Below are 20,217 nucleotides of genomic sequence, written 5' to 3' on the forward strand. Positions count from 1 at the left end.
AGAGAGATGAATTTTGTAAGATATTAGGGTAGGCAACGTTTTTAGAAGTACACAAAATGATAATGCACAATTATTGATTGAAAGACTGTAAGTGCAACAAAATAGATGATCATATCCATCTGTAGGACGATCTGATGAGAATGTCATCATGCACGTGAATTGGTTACTTTTTGTTTAAACTAATAATTACCTTACAGTTGAGTTTCACTTTTATAGGCATACTTTTCTTCCAAATTTAGGTAAACTTAGCATACATTTTATCAAATTGTATTTAAGTATTGTGGTTTTAGGGTAGAGTTTAGGCAAATCCAACAGAAAGGGGTTTCTGAACCTATTACCCTTTTTTCTCAAGCTGGTAAGTTTTTATACCCAGTAACAAATTGTCTCTTACTGTTACTGTAATAATCTTGACCTTATTTATGCTTCAGCCTTGTCCAACTTTTGTAACCGCTTTTGGGAAAGAATATGCATAACCCTGTCCGAAGGTTGTTAATGTTAGAGGCTTAAAAATAAAGGCCAGTTGGGAGAGATCTCGGGGGAAAGCCTTAAACTTAACTGGAGGAGGAATTTTGGTGAGTTACTGTCAGAAAATCAAGGGTGCAGAGCCCTGTGTTTACAGGAACATAGATTGTAAAAAGAAGTGACTTTTGATCCTTATTGTTCTTCCCTCTCTTGCCTGCTCTGTAGGATACTTTCTGCTTCACTCTTGTCTGGCTTTCTGTAGCGCTGCACTGGATTGAAAAATTATAAGCTTGTTAAAGATTTTTTGAGGGTAGTAGGGAAGGTACTGTAGGAATATTGTATCTTGCAGCAGAGCTGGAGAAGAACGTAGAATTTTGTACAAGATGTCAGCGTTGGGAAGGATCTTACTGTCTCAGTACTGACATTCTGGTGCTTAAGCTTTTAATTATGTTTCTGCTAGAACATCCTAAAGGATTCCCAACCAGTGTCTCTATAATGTCTTTTTAAAAATTATTTAAAATAATAGTTAAACTAGGCATAGGAAATTAAGTGGTTTGCTTAGTGGTGCCCAATCAGCTATGTGTTCAGAATCTCTGAATCTGTACCTTAATTTTACTACGTGCCCTCATTTGGTCTAAAAACATCCTTGTTCTCTTAGAATAATGAAATACAAAATGTCCTCATGCCTGACAGCACTTTCAAATATTAATCTTTTAATGTAAGATTATACAGAGATATGTATCTATGCATATAAAATTGTGCATATATTTTTATTTCTTTTTGAATTATTTTCTATGCATATACCAAGGGAGTGTAGGGTGTTCTGTTTTTTTTGTTTTTTTTTTTTTTCCCTGAATATTATCAGATGTGGAAAATGGGTTCAGTCCAGACCAACTGAATTATGGTCACATCTACCTTGTCCATACTTGCAGATATAAATTTAGTATTAGGTCCTGAAATGAAATTATAGTTTCAGACTTTGATTCCAAATTATTTCAGTAACGGAAGAGTTGCGTAAATACTACGCTTCTTAAGGTGATGTAAGCTGAAGAGCGTAGCAGAGTTGAAATGCAGAATCCGAGACTTCTATTTACTGCCTTTTAAACACTGTGTGTTTCTACAGCTCTATGATACATGATAAGTGATTGCAGTGAATATAACTTAAATGTAAAAAAAAACAAAATAGAATTATCATTCTGTAATAGTGTTCCATGAATTTGAAACTCTAGAGGCTGTGAATGTTTTAACATAACCCGTATAGTGACTTTATAATCTATTTTCCCATTACAATCAGATGGAACTTCTAGAAGAGAAAAACATAGTCAAGACTCAATGTAGACAATTGGAGAAGATAAAAAATGATTGTGATAAATTGACAGAAGAATTAACCCAAAATGAAGAAGAAAATATAAAACTCAGACGAAAATGTGAGTTTGTAGAACAAGAACTGGAGAAAAAGGTAAACTTACCTGTTTTTACCCATGATTCATCAGTCTCTCTGCTGATAAATACCTAAAATAAATGATCAATTATAGAAATAGATGGTAAACTTCAAATACAAAAAATACATGTACGTATTAAAGAATATACACAGTCATACTGTAGTACACAGTTTCTATGTAAGTCAAGGAAGTCAAAAGTGCTTCCGAGTCCTAAATCGTATCTCTCCAAAGATTTGCTAATACTATTTAGGAGTAGAAATATACATCTTGTTGCCTGCCCTGTTTCTAATATAGGTAACTAATGAATGTTTAACCAAACACTTCTGCTTTTCTTCACATTTTTTTAAAGTTGCATTACAGTTATGAATAATTTAGAGCTAATTTGAAGTAGATAAGCAATGTAAGCACAGTAAAAGAAATTTTAAATAACATGATGAAAATTATTTTCTGCTTGAATATTTAAAACACAGCAAGTTTTTAAAGAAATTCACATCTCTTTCTTGTACTGGCATTGTGTTTCATAGAATTGTATCTACAGATGGATGCTATCTGCCAGCCATTCTTGTTGCCTAGTGTTCTTGTTATTAATATTTACTATCAAAAATGAATTTGCAGTCTCACAACCTGGAGTTGTCAGCCTTTCTTTTAAAAAATCTAGTCATAAATACAGAGTTGTTGAAGAATTTTATTTTGTAACTCTTCTTTCTGCTTTCCTTGAGTTCTACTTTTTTTCCATGATTGGTTCCACAGCATTATTTTTTAATATGTTTTTCTTAACATGAATATATTTTACATTGTGTTACTTTTATATCTTAAATTTCTCATCCTGTGACATTGTGATTTCAGGTAAGTATTTCTGAACATGGATGAAGTTTTACTTTCTCCAGTGTAAAGCACATACCTGTCAGTATTTGATTAATTTGTATTAAGACAAAATTGAAAATGACTGTTTCTAATCTTTGATAAATTTGGTTTCCTAGATTAAAATTCAAGAAAACAAACAATTTATGCATCCTGCAGGAAATTGCTTATAATTTTTTCATTATATCCTAATTTAAAAAAATATATATTTTTGCCTCTAGATGGAAGGTTCTTACTTTTCTATGTCAATTTAGTAATTTCTTATCCTTGTGAAAATAATTTTTTTTTATATGGGCATTTATATTATCATCTTACAGGAGGTTTTTTTTCATTCGTTTCACATAGACTGCTGAATAGTGATCAGGTATTTCTTCATTAGTTCAATAGTTTCAAACTATTTAAATCTGATAACAGGCTCCTGGATATTGTACGTCCTTCATGACTTTTCAGTTTAGTTTTCAACTCTTGTTTTGTTGGTGTAAGTGAAGTGCAAAACATCACTAAAGTATTGAGCTTAAAATCTAATGGGCTTATTTTGAATGTAGGTAAAGTGATTGTTTGGAAATGCTATTAACTCCTTTTGTCATACTGCTTATATTTTCAGCATATACTGACTGTTTGTCCGTCAGTATGCTGTGACTGCTAGCCCTGATAGATAAATGTTGGGGTGGGTGTTTTTTTTCTGTTTTGGGTTTGGTTGGTTTTGTTTTTGTTTTTTGTTTTGGCGTTGTGGGGTTTTTTGGTTTATTTTTTTTTTTCTGGTTTGGTTTTTTTTTTTGTTTGTTTTTTGTTTTGGTTTGGTTTTTTTTTTTTTTTTGAAACTATGGAATAAGAAAATCTTAAACCTAGTATTTCTCTCAGCTTGTTAAACTAACAGGAAGTACTTTAAAAGCTTGACTTGTCAGACTAATAAAAGGTACCTCAAATGAAGATTCAAAATGTGTTTTTAGCACTGTAATATCTATCATTAAGGAAATGTGTTTGTCAGAGTGTACACAGTCTTCTGCAGTCACTATCCCTGGAGGTACTTAAAAGACATGTAGATGTGGCACTTAGGGACATGGTTTAGTGGCAGACTTGGCAGTGTTAGGTTTACAGTTGGACTTGATCTTAAAGGTCTCTTCCAACCTAGATGATTCCATATGTATCCCATTCACAGATCTTGTATATTAGAAATTACCTAGCTCTACAGTGGTGTCTCATGAGCGCAGTGCATGGAGATTTCCAATAAATACAATTTAAACAGTTGCACGTTGTCATTGCAGAGGTCAATAGCTAATTTTCAAAATTATTATTCTGGCTTTTCTCACCATTTTCAGTGCACTTGCACATACTGAAATGTGGCTGTTAGAGTGTTTACCCCTCGCTGCATTACATTGTCCTGATCTCAGTATCAGACAGGTGTGAACCAATTTCACTTCTTCTCCCAAGATAGATTTGTTATATTAATTACAATACATAATTCAATATATTATGTAACAAAACTGCTGCCAGGTTTGGTTTTATGTGGTGGCTGTATCATAGATATAAAGGAAGATAATCTGAATTTTTAGGATATGTATACTTAATGGTCTTTCTGACATTGGAAGATAATGTAAACTGCTTTTCTCAGTGCCGGTCACTGTTCTATGAGATATTCTTTGAATACTTTTCCTTTGAGAACACACTTCCTGCCAGTACAGATTTCCTTCAGGAATCTCTTTTTGTGATGACAGAGATTAGATACCTGTAACTGATTCAAGGCAAAAGATAATAAGGAGAGTAGTTGTGGTGGGCTCTTCTCCTACTAATGAAAAAGAGATTTAAAATAGAATGTCTGGTTTTGACTCTGAAAATACATTCTATGATTGTTGAGTTGGGATTTGGTAGCAGTTTCTTTATAACTGATTTACAGGAGAATAAGGAGAGGAACTTATGAGTATTATTAGAAGGTATTATTTTCTATGGCAAGGAACTCGACTCAGTGCATGAGTGAGTATAATGTGATTATAAGATTGAAAGATATATTGTTAATTATGTATGTTATATTAATAACGCAATAATTTTCCTTTGTTTTGTTTTTCCTCTTTCACTCCAGGATAAACAGATTAGCAATGAAGCAGATCATTTGAGAAGGATAGATGAGGCCAAACTGCAGTTTAAGGATCAGCTGCGTCACTTAGAAATGGAACAGGAATCCATTCTCACCATGATAGGGAGTGAAATTGATGCTGCTTGTGAAATTTTTTCTCGAGACTCCATGGAGAAATTCAAAGTAATTCGAAGTTTTAAGTATGCTGCAGATTTTATTTTCTTAATGAATCTTTGTAACAGAATTTGCATGCATTGTTATCACCTATCACTTAATTGGTATAGATAATTTATGGACGATAGGATTATGGATGTTTAATTGGTACAGATGCATGTTGCTAGGTATTAGAATTGGATATTATGAAGATCTGCCCATGCGTTAATCGTTACTACTTTCTTTTGCCAATTTATTTTGGTGAGAAATAGTTCTCCTTTAGTTTGCATGTGTGAAAGGACCTTATATCAGCCAGAGTTTTGAGGCAAGTTTACCTAGGCCACCTCCTGGAAGTGAAAAGAGTTTATAATCTCCTCTTTTGTGGAGCAGATCTTTGTATCCAGAAAACTCAGACTCAAAGTTTCAGGAAATTTGTACTTGCTGTAACATTTTTTTTTTTTTTTTTTTCCTCTTTTACTTCTCCAGCAACTCGTGCCTCGGTAGCTTTTTCCCTGAGCATTCTTATTTGCTCTCCAGGGACAGAACCCTCTTTTCTTTTCTCTAGATTATTCTATGTGACTAATCCTCTTAAATTGACATGGTACACAGCTGAGAAAAAAGACAGTCTGACTCAGCTTGTTGCCATACTCACTGGTGTTGTGGGTACTTGTATCATAAGTGTTTGACTTGGTGACATTTTAGCCTTAGCTATAACTGCAAAGTATACTCAGATTACGCCTTTTTTTTGTCTTGCTATTTAAGCACCGTATATGTTCTCCTCTGTAGTCCATGGTCGCTTGTCTGAACTGGGCTGCTTTTGAAGTTGAATTTTTTCAACATTGACACTGAAAAGTCATTATAGTTTAAATAAACTTAAAATAGGAAATAAAACAAAGAAAAACTATCTCCTCACCTGTTTTGTTTGAAGGTGTGGAGAGAAGTAATTTTGTTTCAGCCTTGTAGTATGGTTTTGCCTTTATTTCCACTTACCTATGGAATTGGGATGTTGCAGCACACAAACAGATAATTCTGTGAAAATGTATTTGACAAACAAGCTTTTCTCCTCTGTATTCTTGCAGATAAGTCTTTTTTTTTATTAAGTCTTTGTGATCTGCTACAGATTCTTGATCATCTAACCATGCCTTCTTAGACTTGCTTCCCACCTCTTGCAGAGTTTTTGTCTTCTGTATGAAGTTTTGCTGATCCTTGTTTTCACAGTTTTTATTTATCTCCTTTAAGTGTTTATCACTAGCAAACTTCAAACAGACTTGAATCTGAGTTTTTGACTAGACAGTTAATGTGAAAACAAATGTTACACAGTTTTGTGGTGCCTGGTCTGAAATATTTTTTTAAAAGGTAAGAAGTTTCCTTTGTTATATTGTTCCTCTTCTGTCATGGTTTAGCCCTATCAGCAGGTAAAATACCACACAGTCGCTCACTCCCAACTCACCATCCCCCACAGTGGGATGGGGAGGAGAATTGGTAGAGGGAGGCAAAACCATTGGGTTGAGATTAAAATAAACAGTTTAAGAGAACAACAGAAGAAAAAAAACCCCAGAGATTAAAACCAAACAAATAAATTTAAAAAACCCAGAAAATACTGAAGCATGTAATTTACAGTACAACAGCTCACAGTGGAACCTGATGCTCAGCTTCCTCCTGATTAGCAGGAACCTCCCCTTAGCACTGTCCTCAATTTTTATACTGAGCATGATGTCACAGGTGATGGAATAGCCCTTGGGCCAATTTGGGTAAATTACCCCAGCTGTGTCCCCCAGCCACAGGTGCCACCAGCTCCAGTTCCTCTCTCAGCTCAGGTGAAAATTAACTCTGTCCTAGCCAGAACCAGGACATCTACTCAGTACTCTAACTGTTGCCAAGGTTTCTAAAAGGTTTCAGACAAGGTCTTTACTTGAAGAAGAAGTTGCCACTGCAGCTGAGGTGAGCAATGAGGAATTTAGTGAATAAATACTTATATTCAGAGAACTTAAACACCAGGCTTAATCTTTCCTGATGAAAAATGTACTGGATTTTTTTTATAATCACTGGGCATGGGTGTTCTAAACAAAGAATTCCACATGTGTTGTTCAGATTTATTTTTCCAATCAGTCTTTTGTTATAAGAAGTCTTTGATTGCAATAACTATAGCAATCATGCTTAAAATATAAACTGAAGACTGCCTTATTTGAATGTGGTTGCACAGAATGAGGTTTGCTGTCATGGAAGACACACAATTCAGGTATGCATTGCTTTGTGAAGTCATGGACAAAATGCGTACTAAAGCATTTCTTTATAGCTATGTGCTTATGTGATGATAATTTTCATGTAAAACACATGTATGTACATAATTAAGTGGTGCTGTTTAGACACCTCTTATATTGGTGTACTGTAAAGCCTATATAAATACCTCTTAAATCAATATGCTAATTATAAAAAAAACCTATTGAACCAGGACTAAAATACATGAAGACTTGCTGAATTGTGAAATGTGGTAAATTAGAAACACATGAACAAACAAAACCCCCACAAAACCTTTAAATTAGAGAAAGGCACAATGTAGTAATCATGGGATAGGACCACATGAGATAATGGATGAGCTGGATATAAAGGTTAATATTTTACTTGATTTTTTAAAAAGATTTCTGTTGAGAGAGCTGTGTGTGAGACATCTTTTATTCTTCCCCGTGTATATCAACTCATAAAGTGGAAAGAAATATCCCCCATCACTACCTTTTTAGTGAATCATATAGAAAACATGTATAGAAGTACCTTTAAAACAAGTTTAATATAGTCCGGTTTTAATACAGAAAAAAAAAAGACATATCTAGCACAACTTTATCTTCTTTTTATCCACTTAGTGAGGATTACAGTTTTCTTTTTATGCCTATCAGATATTCAAACAAGCGATTTGTCTTTTTCATGAAAACACTAAGACCATCATAATGAAGCATAAACATTTTAAATATTTTGGCAGTTTGTCCTTTTTTACTTTTTACATTTACTTCTATCATGTTGCTCATAGCATTTATGTAGATATACTGATAACAGTTCAGTAACTAACAACAATTGGTTATGCTACTCTTGGTTTATGTGCAGCCACTATTGTTCTGCAGAATATAGGAAAAAACAGTTAAATGACTTTGAAGTTGTCCTTTTCTTAAGAAACAGTCATTTTAAATTAGAATCTGATTGTATTATTTGGAAATATTATGATTTTTCAAAAAAGGACATATGGTTTCAAACTGAGAATATACACCTTGTTGCAGAGCTTTGTTCTGAGGATGTTCAAAACACATGATGGTAGTGATTCTTAGGAGAAAAATACAGATTCAGAATACAACTTTAATTACACATTTAAACAAAATTAGTATCAATGAGTTTGCATAATTTGCTTTTAAATGTGTCTAATTTATGGTTAAATAATTCTATTAAACCATTTACAGATACGGTTTCCAAGCTAGATTTTTAGCAAAGAAAATTTATTTGATGATTTTCCAGTAAGTGGGAAAGATTTTCTCCTTTCTGTGTCTAATTTGCATTTTTATGCCTATTTCTTTCTCCACTGCTATTCCATAGGCAATATCGCTTACACCAACGGTGCTGAATGATCCTCATCGCTGGTTAGCAGAAACAAAGGTAACAGTCAAACCTAATCAGTCAGTTGAAGATATGTTTGAAAAGGCGCTTAAAGGGGAAGAGGAAAAATACAAAAGCATTCCTTTGGCAACAGTTCTGATATTTCCAGACTGTTATTTCAATTGATGAAATAATCTTTCAAATTTTGCTTTCAACAAGAAATAGCTGTCTCTATAGCAAAATAAACAGCAATGCTGTTTTTACAAAAAAAAATGCATTGAAGTAACTGCAGTGATAGCCTTTAGATCTGGTTCAGTTCTTTTCAGACAAGAAAAACATGAGAATGTAGTCAGCAGGTTAAGTTTCTCTTACAGGGTTATAACGAGGCAAGAAATGGTTTTAAATATGGCTGTTATTTATTAAATCTAAAGGACTGGATTCTTGGAAAATGAACTATTTTCCTTCCTCCTTTGTTTGAAGCTTTTGAATCCTGTAACGTGGGTGCACATGTGCTTGAAATCTTAAAAGCAATGACTTCATGTAAAAAGGTCAAAGCCACAGGAGAATTGACTTAAGGAAAAATTGCAACTGTTTGCATGTAAGATAATGTATGGTTATTGATGATGTATGGTCTACGTAAGACTTTTAGACCAAGAAAGACTGTCACTACAGGTAGCAGAGATAAGACTGGAATCAAAGGAGAAATGTTTTGCAGGAAGTACTTTCTTTGTTTAAAAAAAGTGGCACTGACCTATTATTAAAAAGACCTTTAAATAGCACCTAACAATCATTTGCATGTATTTCTCACCTAAGTTTCTTTACTTACTAGAGGGAAGTCTAGAATGAATGACCTCCTAAAATAAATTCTTTTCTCTTTTGTTTTAAATAAGTCATGAAAGTATTCTCTTTCACCACTTCTACATTTACTACATTGATCTTATCTATGAGTTCTCTTTTCTTTTTCCTCTGCATGAACCTTAAATATTAACTTTTGCTGACCAGAAAGGATTGATGTCACTTTTTTTAGAATGGATAAGTGCTTTAAATTCCGTCAACATAGAACAGAGAGAGAAAGGTGTTCTGAAAGGAAGGAGTGTCACTTGGTGTCTATGTACACATTAATTCAATGTGAATTTCCGTATCTACCCTAGCAAATTTGTGCTCCTGATTAAAAAAAAAAACAAACCAACCAAACCAACAGCTTCTTCACGTACAATTATCAGCCAAAATATATCTGTCTTTTGAGTCTCTTTGCAGGTCAACACATGTCCTTTTAATATGTCTGAATGTCCTCTATTATTGTTGTTCAGTAATAGGCACAAATGAGTAATCTGTGACTCCATAGGTAATTTGATCAATTAACATTTATGTGCTCTTATTTTCATTAGAGTTCTTTACTTTTTATTGTCTCATTTTTTTTACATAGACTAAGCTTCAGTGGCTGTGCGAGGAGGTAAAGGAGAGAGAAAGTAAGGAAAAAAAGCTGCGATGCTACTTACTACAGAGCCGAGAACAGCTCAAGCACTTTACACAGATGAAGGAGGCTGAACATCAGTCTCTCTTTAAACAGATAAAAAAGCAAGAAAAACTTTTGGAAGAAGTTCACAGAGAAAAAAGAGGTATGTGGCTGGTTCCATTTTTGTTAGTAAAGGGAGAAATAATTTTAAAATTCTACTAGTTATAATTCCTATGGCACATTCAGATATATTTTATTGACTTTCAATCCCTAGGTATAATTATCTAAAAGCATAATATAGCTGATGTTGAGAATTCTGTAACCAAAGGAACTGGACCCTTAAGTTTTTATATAGCAAGAGAGAAGGGAGGAAATATCGCACGTAGTTAATTCTTGGCGTTAAGGCTTAATTCTGAAGACCTGCACTGAATGTTTCAAGAACGAACTTCTCCAGTGCAGGCACTTGTGTATATACTTGCTCGCACTCTCCTTCTGAGGAACTGTTCCAGCAGAAGAGCAAGTTTCTGAACACATCTGGAAAATGTGAATAGCTGGAAATCTTACAGGTAGAGCTAGAAGGAAGGTGATTCAAGGGAAAAGAGATTAAGCTAGTCCGTGAAAATGATCACTGAGAAAGCATGCTAATTGACACAGGGTCCAGGGATCAGAACTTCTATACTGAAATAGATTATTTGGATCCACGTCTTTCGTATAAATTTTGTTGGAGGATCTAACTAAGCTTGAAAAAATTGAAGGCTACATGATGGGGAGACTACGTTTTGACATCTATAAATGGCTGATACTAATCTGACCTATGGAGGAGAATAAAGCACTTCTACTGAAAGTTTGCATGGAGGTAAACCTTGAGAACTATCAATGTTCCTTATGGGTTGATATCGTCTATATATGGGGCTGACTTGTCATCTGGTTTACATCTTTTTACGTAATATGTTAGGCTACTATTTGTATATCTCACTATGTCATGAAATGCTCTTTCACTATATTCTCTTGCCTCAGTTTCTGAAGGAAGGCATCACCTCTCAGATTTTCTTTTTTGTGTTTTTTAAAAAAAATTTGTTCTGGCCTTCAGTCAGGACTCAATACTGATAATAATGGGCTAACTTTTTTGTCAGACAGAATAAGTACTCTTTTAAATCCTTTCATTAGTAGTTATTTTGTATTTAGATTGATGTAGACTCAGATTAGATAAGAGTAAACTTTTAAGTGTAGCTGTAGCTTCTGGTAGCTGGCTTAATTATTATTGCAAATGTTTTGTGAAATATTGTAACAAAAATAAAACCATAGCAAAACAACAGTAGCAATAACAAATAAAAGCATTCTTGTAAATATTTTATAGAACAATGCAGATTATTTGCTTTACAAGAATAGTAAGATCCTGTCAAGATTTTCTTCCTTCACTGACAAAGAACTTTGAAGGATCAAAGTATATTATCTTTCAAACTTGAGCGTTTCTTTTGTTTAAAATGGTAGTGCCAAGACCCTGATATAATATTAATAGTGTTTTAGTGTTCTTTGATTGAATAATTGTCTGCTAAGATGATCTCCTGAGGCCTTATTTGCCTTTTTAAATTTAAGTGTGTAGGAAATAAAGCAAAACTTATTTAGTTTTTAATTTTACTGTACCAAATATGGTTTAGTGGAAAAATTCCACAGCCTGCATTTAAATGTCAAGCTATAGGCAAAGTTATCATAGGAAATTATTAAACTGAAGAGTGGTAAATATTAATGCTATTCACTGAGCACAAAAAATAGTATGTAATCTCATACCTTCTATTTATGAGGGCCATTCCTTTTGTTCCCTACAAATACACTCAGTTCTATTTGTCACTGGACATATTACAGCTTTTTGCAATTCTAAGTAAATTATATTCTCCTCTGTCTATTTCTAGAGGCAGATGCTTGTTAAAATTAGGTAAGGAAAAGGAAATAACTGTTACGTAGTTGCTGACATTTTCTATGTAACACAAAACAGTAAACATGCTTTAAAATTCCACCAAATACAAGATGAGAAATAGGACTTAGAAAAAGATGATAGGATACTGACAATGCAAGCCAGTGTTAGGTTTAAGACTTGAGGCCTAGATACGTGCGCGTACTGAGGATCCAGAGCCACACAGGTATGAAGATAACAGCAAGTGAATATAGGTAACTTTGCTGTTGGTGGATTTTCCTGAAGCATCCTCCTTGCTATCTTCACTTAAAAGTGTTCATAAAAGATTAATATTCTCTTATATTTCTGATTTAAACAATTAGTGCTAATGGCGTTTACTATTTTATAGGGAAATAGGGAGTCAGGAGTGTTGTGTGTAACTATCAAGCACTTTATTGGCTTGTTACCCTTCACCTTTTTTTTTAATGTGATATAATTTTTTTGGTTGCTGCCACAAAAAGTGTTGAAAAAGGGAAGCAGGTAATTCCATTTACTAAGCAAAATTATGTACACAATCAAGCATAGTCTTCATGTGTGCAAATTTATGATTAGTTTCATCACATTCTAATTTGATTTGATCTGATAGTCAAGAGGTTTTGTGGATACAGGTGAAGATATCATGACTTGGCCCGGTAGCAGTGTATTTATTTAGCTTTAGCTGCTTTGGTGTCACAGGCTTTCAGCAGTAGGTTCTCTACTCTTAATAGTATTCAAGACTTTAGAACGAACGTTTACTGAATGAATAATTAGAGACAGGGAAATAAAATACAACTAGGGTTTACCACAAGTATTCTGAGCCTAACTTCCTGGTATTTAATTCATTTGATAAGATTGCTGATAGTTGCCAAATAACTGATAGATGTAACAGAAGACATATTATAGTCTGTATAGCATTCAACATGGGACTATGTAGGAAATGACTAATGTGAACGTGATGATTAAATATAAGAATGTTCTGGTTTTGTTTAGTGAGGGGGGAGCTAAGGTAGTAGCTTCTGTAGGAAACTGCTAGAAGTTGCTCCCATTTGTTCAGTGGACTCAGCTGGGCCTAGGGCGGGCCCACTGCTGGCCAAGGCCGAGCCAATTGTAAGCAGAATGTTCCGTGATAACACCTCTGTGATAACATATTTAAGAAGGGGAAAACAGAAAAAAAAAAAAAAAAAGGTAGAGAAGAGGTGAAGCAGCTGAGCGGGGGCAGAGAGGGGGAAGCGTGAGCCTCATGGGCCTTGCAGGCCTCACCCTCTGGCCTCCCGCCAGGTGGCCGACTGGGCCCGACTTGGCCCAGCCCGGCTGCAAGAAGTGGAGAGGAGATGAGATGTGAATGAGATGTGAAGAGATCCTGAGAGGCGTCTGCCAGCCTGTTGTGAAGAACTTTTCTTGTGAGGGGAACGGCTGCAGATGCTAAGGTCAGTGAAGAAGGAGGGGGAGGAGTAATGCTGCTCCTGGCCAAGATTCCCCTGCAGCCTGTGGTGAAGACTGTGGTGGAGCAGGTTGTCCCCCTGCAGCCCATGGAGGTCTACGGAGGGGCAGAGATCCACTCGGAGCCCATGAAGGACCCCACACCAGGGCACGTGGATGCCTGAAGGCAGCTGTGGTCCATGGAGGGCCTGCTGGGGCAGCTGTCCTGGAGACGCTGCACCCCGTGGAAGAGATTACCCACGCCGGAGCAGTTCCACGAAGGACTGTGGCCCGTGGGAGGGACCCCACGAAGGAGCAGGGGAGGAATGTGAGGAGTTCTTCCCCCGACGACGAAGTAGCGGCGTAAAACAACATGTGATGAACTGACCGCGACCTCCATTCCCTCTTCCCCCCTGTGCCGCTCGGGGAGGGGGAAGGTAGTAGAGATAATGTTAAGCTTGGGAAGAGGGAGGGGTGGGGGGAGGTTATCTTGCTCCCTGTCTCATTATCCTGCTAGTTTTAGAAATAAATGAATAGTTTTCCCCAAGTCGAGTCTGTTTTGTCCGTGACGGTAACTTTAAGGATTTCTCCCTGTCCTTGTCTCAAACGTTGAGCCATTTTTTCTTATATTATCTCCCCTTATTCTCTCAGAGGGTGGGGGGAGTGAGAGAGAGACGGCATAGTCTGGTCCCGATCGGGGCTGAACTATGACAAAGAACTATACATTAAAGTAAGGAATGTGTTACTATAAGTAACAAAGGGGTAGTTATTGAGAGGGATAGTTAGTGCTATTTCATAGATATTGGTCTGTAGACTCACTTTACTTCACGAGTGAGCTTAGTATGAAGGAGTATTATAATGAAGCTTGGAGCCTTAGAAAATTTGGTGGCTTTTTTGGTGCTCAGAGGAAGTGGAATGGCCTTGAGATTATTTAATTTTCCTTAGCTGATGTCAAGGAAGGAAAGGAAATTTTGTATAAAATGTGTTCTTACCGCTTTTATACCAATTTTGAATTTGAAGCCGGAATCAGAAATTCATGATAATATTCACAAACATTAAACAAAGTTTTGAGATCTTCTTAGTAATGCACTAAGAAACAGACTTGGTATTCAATACCATTTTCCTGTGCCACTGAATTAAATGACAGTGCGTGTGACAGAAAATGCAAAAATAATGGACTTACAACCTACGTGTGAATTTAATTGGCTTGTTTCACAGTCATGTGAATAGATTGTTCTTTTTCATTTGAAAATGATGTCCTTCATTACACCAAATCAGTTATTTTTTGTAAGTTCCTAGAAGGTAGGGGAATAATAGAATACATATCTGTTAATGTGAGTTCTGAGTACTACTATTCGTGAAGTGATACATTTAAATGTTTATAAAAGGGTTTTTTATTTTTAAAAAAGTTGCAAGGCAAAAGATGGCTATTTACGTTTCTTGGAGGAATACTCTTACATACTGAGTGAAAAGCCCAGATTGAATTATTGTGCGACTGGTAGAATGTAAGCATGTAAATAGTTTAATGTGTAAATGACTTGGACATGAAAATTGGAAAAGCTACTTTCCCAAAGGAAAAAAGAAAACACAGCTAATAGCAAAGAAAAGATATTAAGCCAAAAGGAGAAAGCAATGTATCAGAATGATGGAAAATTTAAATTAAGGAGGCAGAATGGTGGTTGGTTTTTGTTACTTAACGATAAAAAATGGGATTAGTAGTTACAGAATAATAAGACACTCGGTAATGAAATTATGGGCAAAACCTAGGTGCAGGAATAAAGCAAATGAAGGCAGAATGGGTGTAGTCTAATTGATAAAAAGACCCTTCGCTCTTTAATTTTTTTAACACCGAAGTATACTTGACAGCATTGCTTAATAAAATGGATTTTCAGTCAAATTTGGTGCAAATGGATTAAAATATTTTCTGCTTCATTTGCACTGATGCAGATTTTGGATGGAACATTTTATCAGAAAGACTGATTCTGTGAATATCCATGGACATGGTTGACTGTCCCCACCAACACAGACCACTTGTCTGAGTACTTAATGTAGTCTAAAAATACTTGATTAATTTAAATTTGCATAAATCAGAGATTATAAAAACAAGACAGAGAAATTGTATTCTCAAAAAAAATAAATTAATTTCCCTTAAAATGATCTGTTATTGTAGTTTTTTCATGTTTTTTTCATGAAGGAAACTACAGTAATGTAGTGTAGAGTTTCGGGATTGTTTACAGAGGAGCAGAAGTTTTACAGCTCTGCGGTGATGCGTCAAGATTGGCTGCAGTTGTCTTCCCTTTTTTCTATGTGTACCATCCTGGAGAGTTGAGAATTTCATAAATCTAGCAATATTTTTAAATACCTAAGAACTGAAGAGGATGTGGGTTCTGATTCCAGGTTTGCAGATTTGTACTTTGTTATAGTTCAGTACTTAACAAGTTATTTATCTAGCGTGCCACTTAATGGGGTATTTCAGTAAGTAACAACTTAGATAAAAATAAAAATTGAAATTTCTCCTATTGAAGTGATTTTGATCTCATAATCTAGTTCATTTTGATAGTGTTGCACTAAATATCAGTATTTTAACAAAGTGGACAAGGTCTGAGGAAATAAAAGGTCTAACTTCCAGTTTCTTAACTGAGTTTCATTTGCATTCTGGAATCACTGTGCATGCTGAGGTGTTCTTACATACCTGTTTGAAAATTAGTTCAAATCACAACAGAGAAATGTTTGAAGGTAAGAAAAATACCATCTTCCTGAGTTGCACCCAAGACTGAGCTCAAATTTCTTTCACTCATCTAATTTTGTATGGTCTAGACACATGGTCTGAAAAGCTTGTCATACAAATCAGTCAAAGTCTGTATTTGATCCTTGGAGCACCCATTGGTCTTACAGACTTAAATTTGCTTTAGTTGCTGGTTGGTTTAGTCAAAAGAAAGTATCAACTCTGTTTCTTCATCAAGAGTAGAACATTCACATTTCTCAGAAACATAGTTAAGATACCTGCTGAAACTTTATTTTTCACAAGAAAAAAAAATTCCATTCATACCCAAATCAAATAAATGTTTTACCATGTCCACTCCCTCTAAATTTTGTAATCAAACTGTCTCGTGCATAAATAATAGCAATTTATTTTATCTTTGCTGTATGTCTGAATTCTTAATTTCTGATCACAAATGTTTTTAGCATTTTATTTTGCCAGTCTTAGCTCGGAAGGATAGATTCAACTGCTTGGGAGCTGTTATCTTGGAAGATATCATGTTTATGTAAGAAATATATATTAACTAGGTGAATAGTATCGACTGTGGAGCTCAGGCCCTGACCTTATTTACCTATATGTGTTCCTTTCTTGATTTTTCCATCCATTTGAGATTTCACTGGCTTTGGTCATATTTGCCAAATAAACTTGAATTTAGTTCTGAAGACAGCTAATCCTGTGTCTATATAGTGCAATTTGTGTAGCTGATTAAAAGAAAAAGCAATGTTAAGCTGCAGCAATCTTTTGTTTATTTGTTATTGCTTAAATCCCATTATAATATCACAATTATTGCGATTTTGTCATAATTTTTTAATTGAAGGTGTTAAGAGTATGTGGTTTTAGTTAATATATTAAATGCTTTAATAAATATTTATCTTCTGTACAAAAGTATCTATTTTTCTGTTACATTAAGGCCAACTTATACTTTTGGAACAAGTACAGAGAGGAAACTTAGTGTACATAGATTCTGGAACATAACTCTCCCAAGAAAATCCTTCTTGGAATTTATTGAAATGTGTAGAAGCTAGACATGGTGTGGTGTAGCAGCGAGACATGGAATCTGCACAGTTTGTTTGTTTCAGGATAAAATACTGCTACTTCAGAGAAGACATGGATAGTCAACAAAGATTGTTTAGCAAAATAAGACCTGGTGTATTTGACAAGGCCAAATATGTTTGATTTTTTTTATTTTATTTTTATTTTTTATTAAGCAATATTAGTAAGGCTGTAGTGATGTAAGAAGAGCAGGTGCATTGCGCTGATATACAGACCTTATACTGATTTAGTTTATCTCAAAGATGAAATATTCTGCAAATGCTGTTTTACATAAAGTCCCAGGTGATGCAAGCCTTATTCTGTACCACTTGGCAGTGTCTGCACTCCATAATCACACTTAAATTATTACATTTTTAGAGTTGCTTTGATGTAGATTATACTTCTAAGTAAGGCTTAAGAAGGTAATGATAATAGTCCTGAGCTACGATAGACTGATGTTAGATGCTTTTGTCAGAAGCACAAACCTGTGCTGGGCAAGTCCGTGGTGCTACGCTCTATACGTGAAGTTTATAATTCATTCTGTTCTCGTACTAATTACATTCATTGTAATCAAGGGTCAGAAGAAAAAATATTTTTGTGCATTGTCTTAGATGTGAGGATACAAAGTTGAATTTTGTAAGACTTAAATTTTTTGCTGTCTTTAGTGGTGGTGTCATCTCTATTAATCGTACAGTTAGCTACTAGTCTCATCACTTGCGAAGTTAAATCAAGTATATCACAAAGACTTTGGTAAGTGATCTCTCAAGCAAGACATGCATTTTTTTAATTTGGGGGCTTTATTTTTTTTTTTGTTAGATTCAGTTAGGATTATTTCTTATTTAACTGCTGTGGACAATGTAGATGCAAAGAGCCTGTTACCATACAATAAAGTAGATTTGAAATGTAGATAAAACTTTGCTTTGACAAAATCTTCCAAATTATATTCCTTTTTTTTTTTTTTTTTTTTTTTTTTTTAAGACAGTAAGTCCAATTTTGTTTGAGCCAGGAACACTTAAGCAGAAAGTGTAAAAGTTCCAAATACAGAGACGATGCAGTACATTGAGTGCAAATACACTGACACTGAGCAATCACTGTTGCTGAGTGAAACTGAGAAAAAGAAAAGTAGAAAATTGGGAACCAGTGAAAATCAAAATATTGCAAAATGTTTCTGTTATGAACTATTATGTTTCATTTAATAATGAAGAACATAAACTGTTTTGAATACAACTTTAAGCCTTGTTCTACCCTTTCAGCTTTGTTTCTCTCTTTCCAGTTTGTTTTCTTTTTTTCATGTTACCTTGAATTGTCCTTGTATGACAACACAGACTCTCTGTGGCAGCAAGAAACATCACAAGGTATTTTAAGGTCATCTGTTATTGAACAGTGAATGGGAACATCAAGTAGGGAAAATTCTTTTTAAGCATACATAAAAGAAGGAATCCAAAAAGTTTCAGAGAAACTCTCCATAATACTTGTTTTTGGTGAGCTTCAAAATGCATAAAGTTAATATATAATTACTATTTCAAATAATTAATTTATTCTTAATAGTGTTCTTGCCCTTTAAATAATGTTTGGTTTTTTAATGTGATGGGGGAAGGAGGAGGGAGGACTTCTAAGTTATTTTAAACTTTGCCAAAATGAACCTGCATTCAGAGTCTTAGAGGAATGGAAATAAGCCCAAATCTTTTGGAAATCTTACCTGTGGGTTTTTTTTGTGTTGGAAAACTGGAAATATCAGTCTGGACGTGCATTGCTCTAATCATCTAGTATTTTATGCAACTGTTTTTGTTTGCCATTATCTTTTTATGCACTCATAAAAATATGGCTGCCATTATGAAAAAGTGAAGGTAAGAGACGACATCAAACTGTGGCTAAGATGTTTTTCAGACTTCTTTTGATTTTTTTTTCTTTCTTTCTTATTCACATACTTCAAATGCTTATCTGAAACTTATGTACAGATTTATAGTTTAGAAGGCATGATGTGTCCTTTAAATAATAAATTGCTGAGTTTGTAGTGCACACTAACAGTAAGAGACTAAATTTATTAGTTTTGCCACTTGGTTTACCTACACATATTGGAAACTAAATCCAAATTAACAAAAGTAACCTGGGGGATGGAGATTTAATGTATATTAAATAGTTAGAATCTATTATTTAACCACTTCTTCCTGTTATGAATTATGACTTTTTTTCTTTAAACCAAGCTAAAGAGCTGGTGCTCTAAGAACTATTGTGTTTTGGGATTTTTCTTTTTACAAATGTTGAAATGATGGCATAGGAGTGTATATCATCACAATTATACCATAACAGTGCTTTAACACTACATAATAGTCTTGTAAGTATCTATACAACTTTATTAGAACTCCTTCTTGACTTAGCATGGAAGATGCTGCCACACTTTCAGGTTATACTGTGTTTCCATGACAAATCAGTATCACTGATTTATAACTATTAAAAAAAAAAAAAAAAAAAAAACCCCAAAACCCTCACCAAACCAACACAGGCACTTTCAAGCTTGTATCTTGAATTTAATATTTTCCTGAGAAATACATAAGAGAAACATGCTGTCTGTCACTCAGACTTCATTAGGTAGAAATAGCATTCCCAGGAAACTTTACTATCCGATAAGATACCTGTTTAATTAAATAATATGCTGTCTTATGAGAAATGAAACTGAATCAAGGGCTGTATAGTTCTACCACCTATTGCCATAGTCACAGTCATTTTAGTCTAAAATACAGATGAATAATGATGGAAATTTGAGCAGAAATGAAAAGAAACTTACTAAGATTTTTAATATAATAAAGCTCTTAAAATTAAAAAAAAAGTATTAGAAATCTTGCATATTGCTATATTATATACTCAATATCTTTTAAAATTAGAGCTAATGTTATGTTTTTGCCTAGGATTTGTCAGACTGTATTGGAATATGTATTTCAGTGTAGTTCATTGATATATTAAGAGCTTTTATATCCTTTCAGCTGACATGCTATTTAAAACCCTTTTTTTTTTCCTAAAGTGAGTGTATTTAATATTGTGTATTTAAAGAATTGA

General features: G+C 34.4%; 1 protein-coding gene across 1 annotated transcript in view; it reads left to right on the plus strand.

Annotated features, from left to right (window-relative positions):
• Window positions 1-20,217, plus strand: part of CEP128 (centrosomal protein 128) — a 121,183-nt gene that overhangs the window by 45,908 nt on the left and 55,058 nt on the right. Inside the window, exons 15-18 of the mRNA XM_086749563.1 lie at window positions 1,757-1,921; window positions 4,843-5,019; window positions 8,566-8,625; window positions 9,992-10,184. Of these exons, the coding sequence (XP_086605689.1) occupies window positions 1,757-1,921; window positions 4,843-5,019; window positions 8,566-8,625; window positions 9,992-10,184 (595 nt within the window). The remainder of the gene's footprint in view (window positions 1-1,756; window positions 1,922-4,842; window positions 5,020-8,565; window positions 8,626-9,991; window positions 10,185-20,217) is intronic.

Source organism: Chlamydotis macqueenii, chromosome 5 (assembly GCF_036417535.1).
Source record: "Chlamydotis macqueenii isolate bChlMac1 chromosome 5, bChlMac1.mat, whole genome shotgun sequence".
Lineage (NCBI taxonomy): Eukaryota > Metazoa > Chordata > Aves > Otidiformes > Otididae > Chlamydotis > Chlamydotis macqueenii.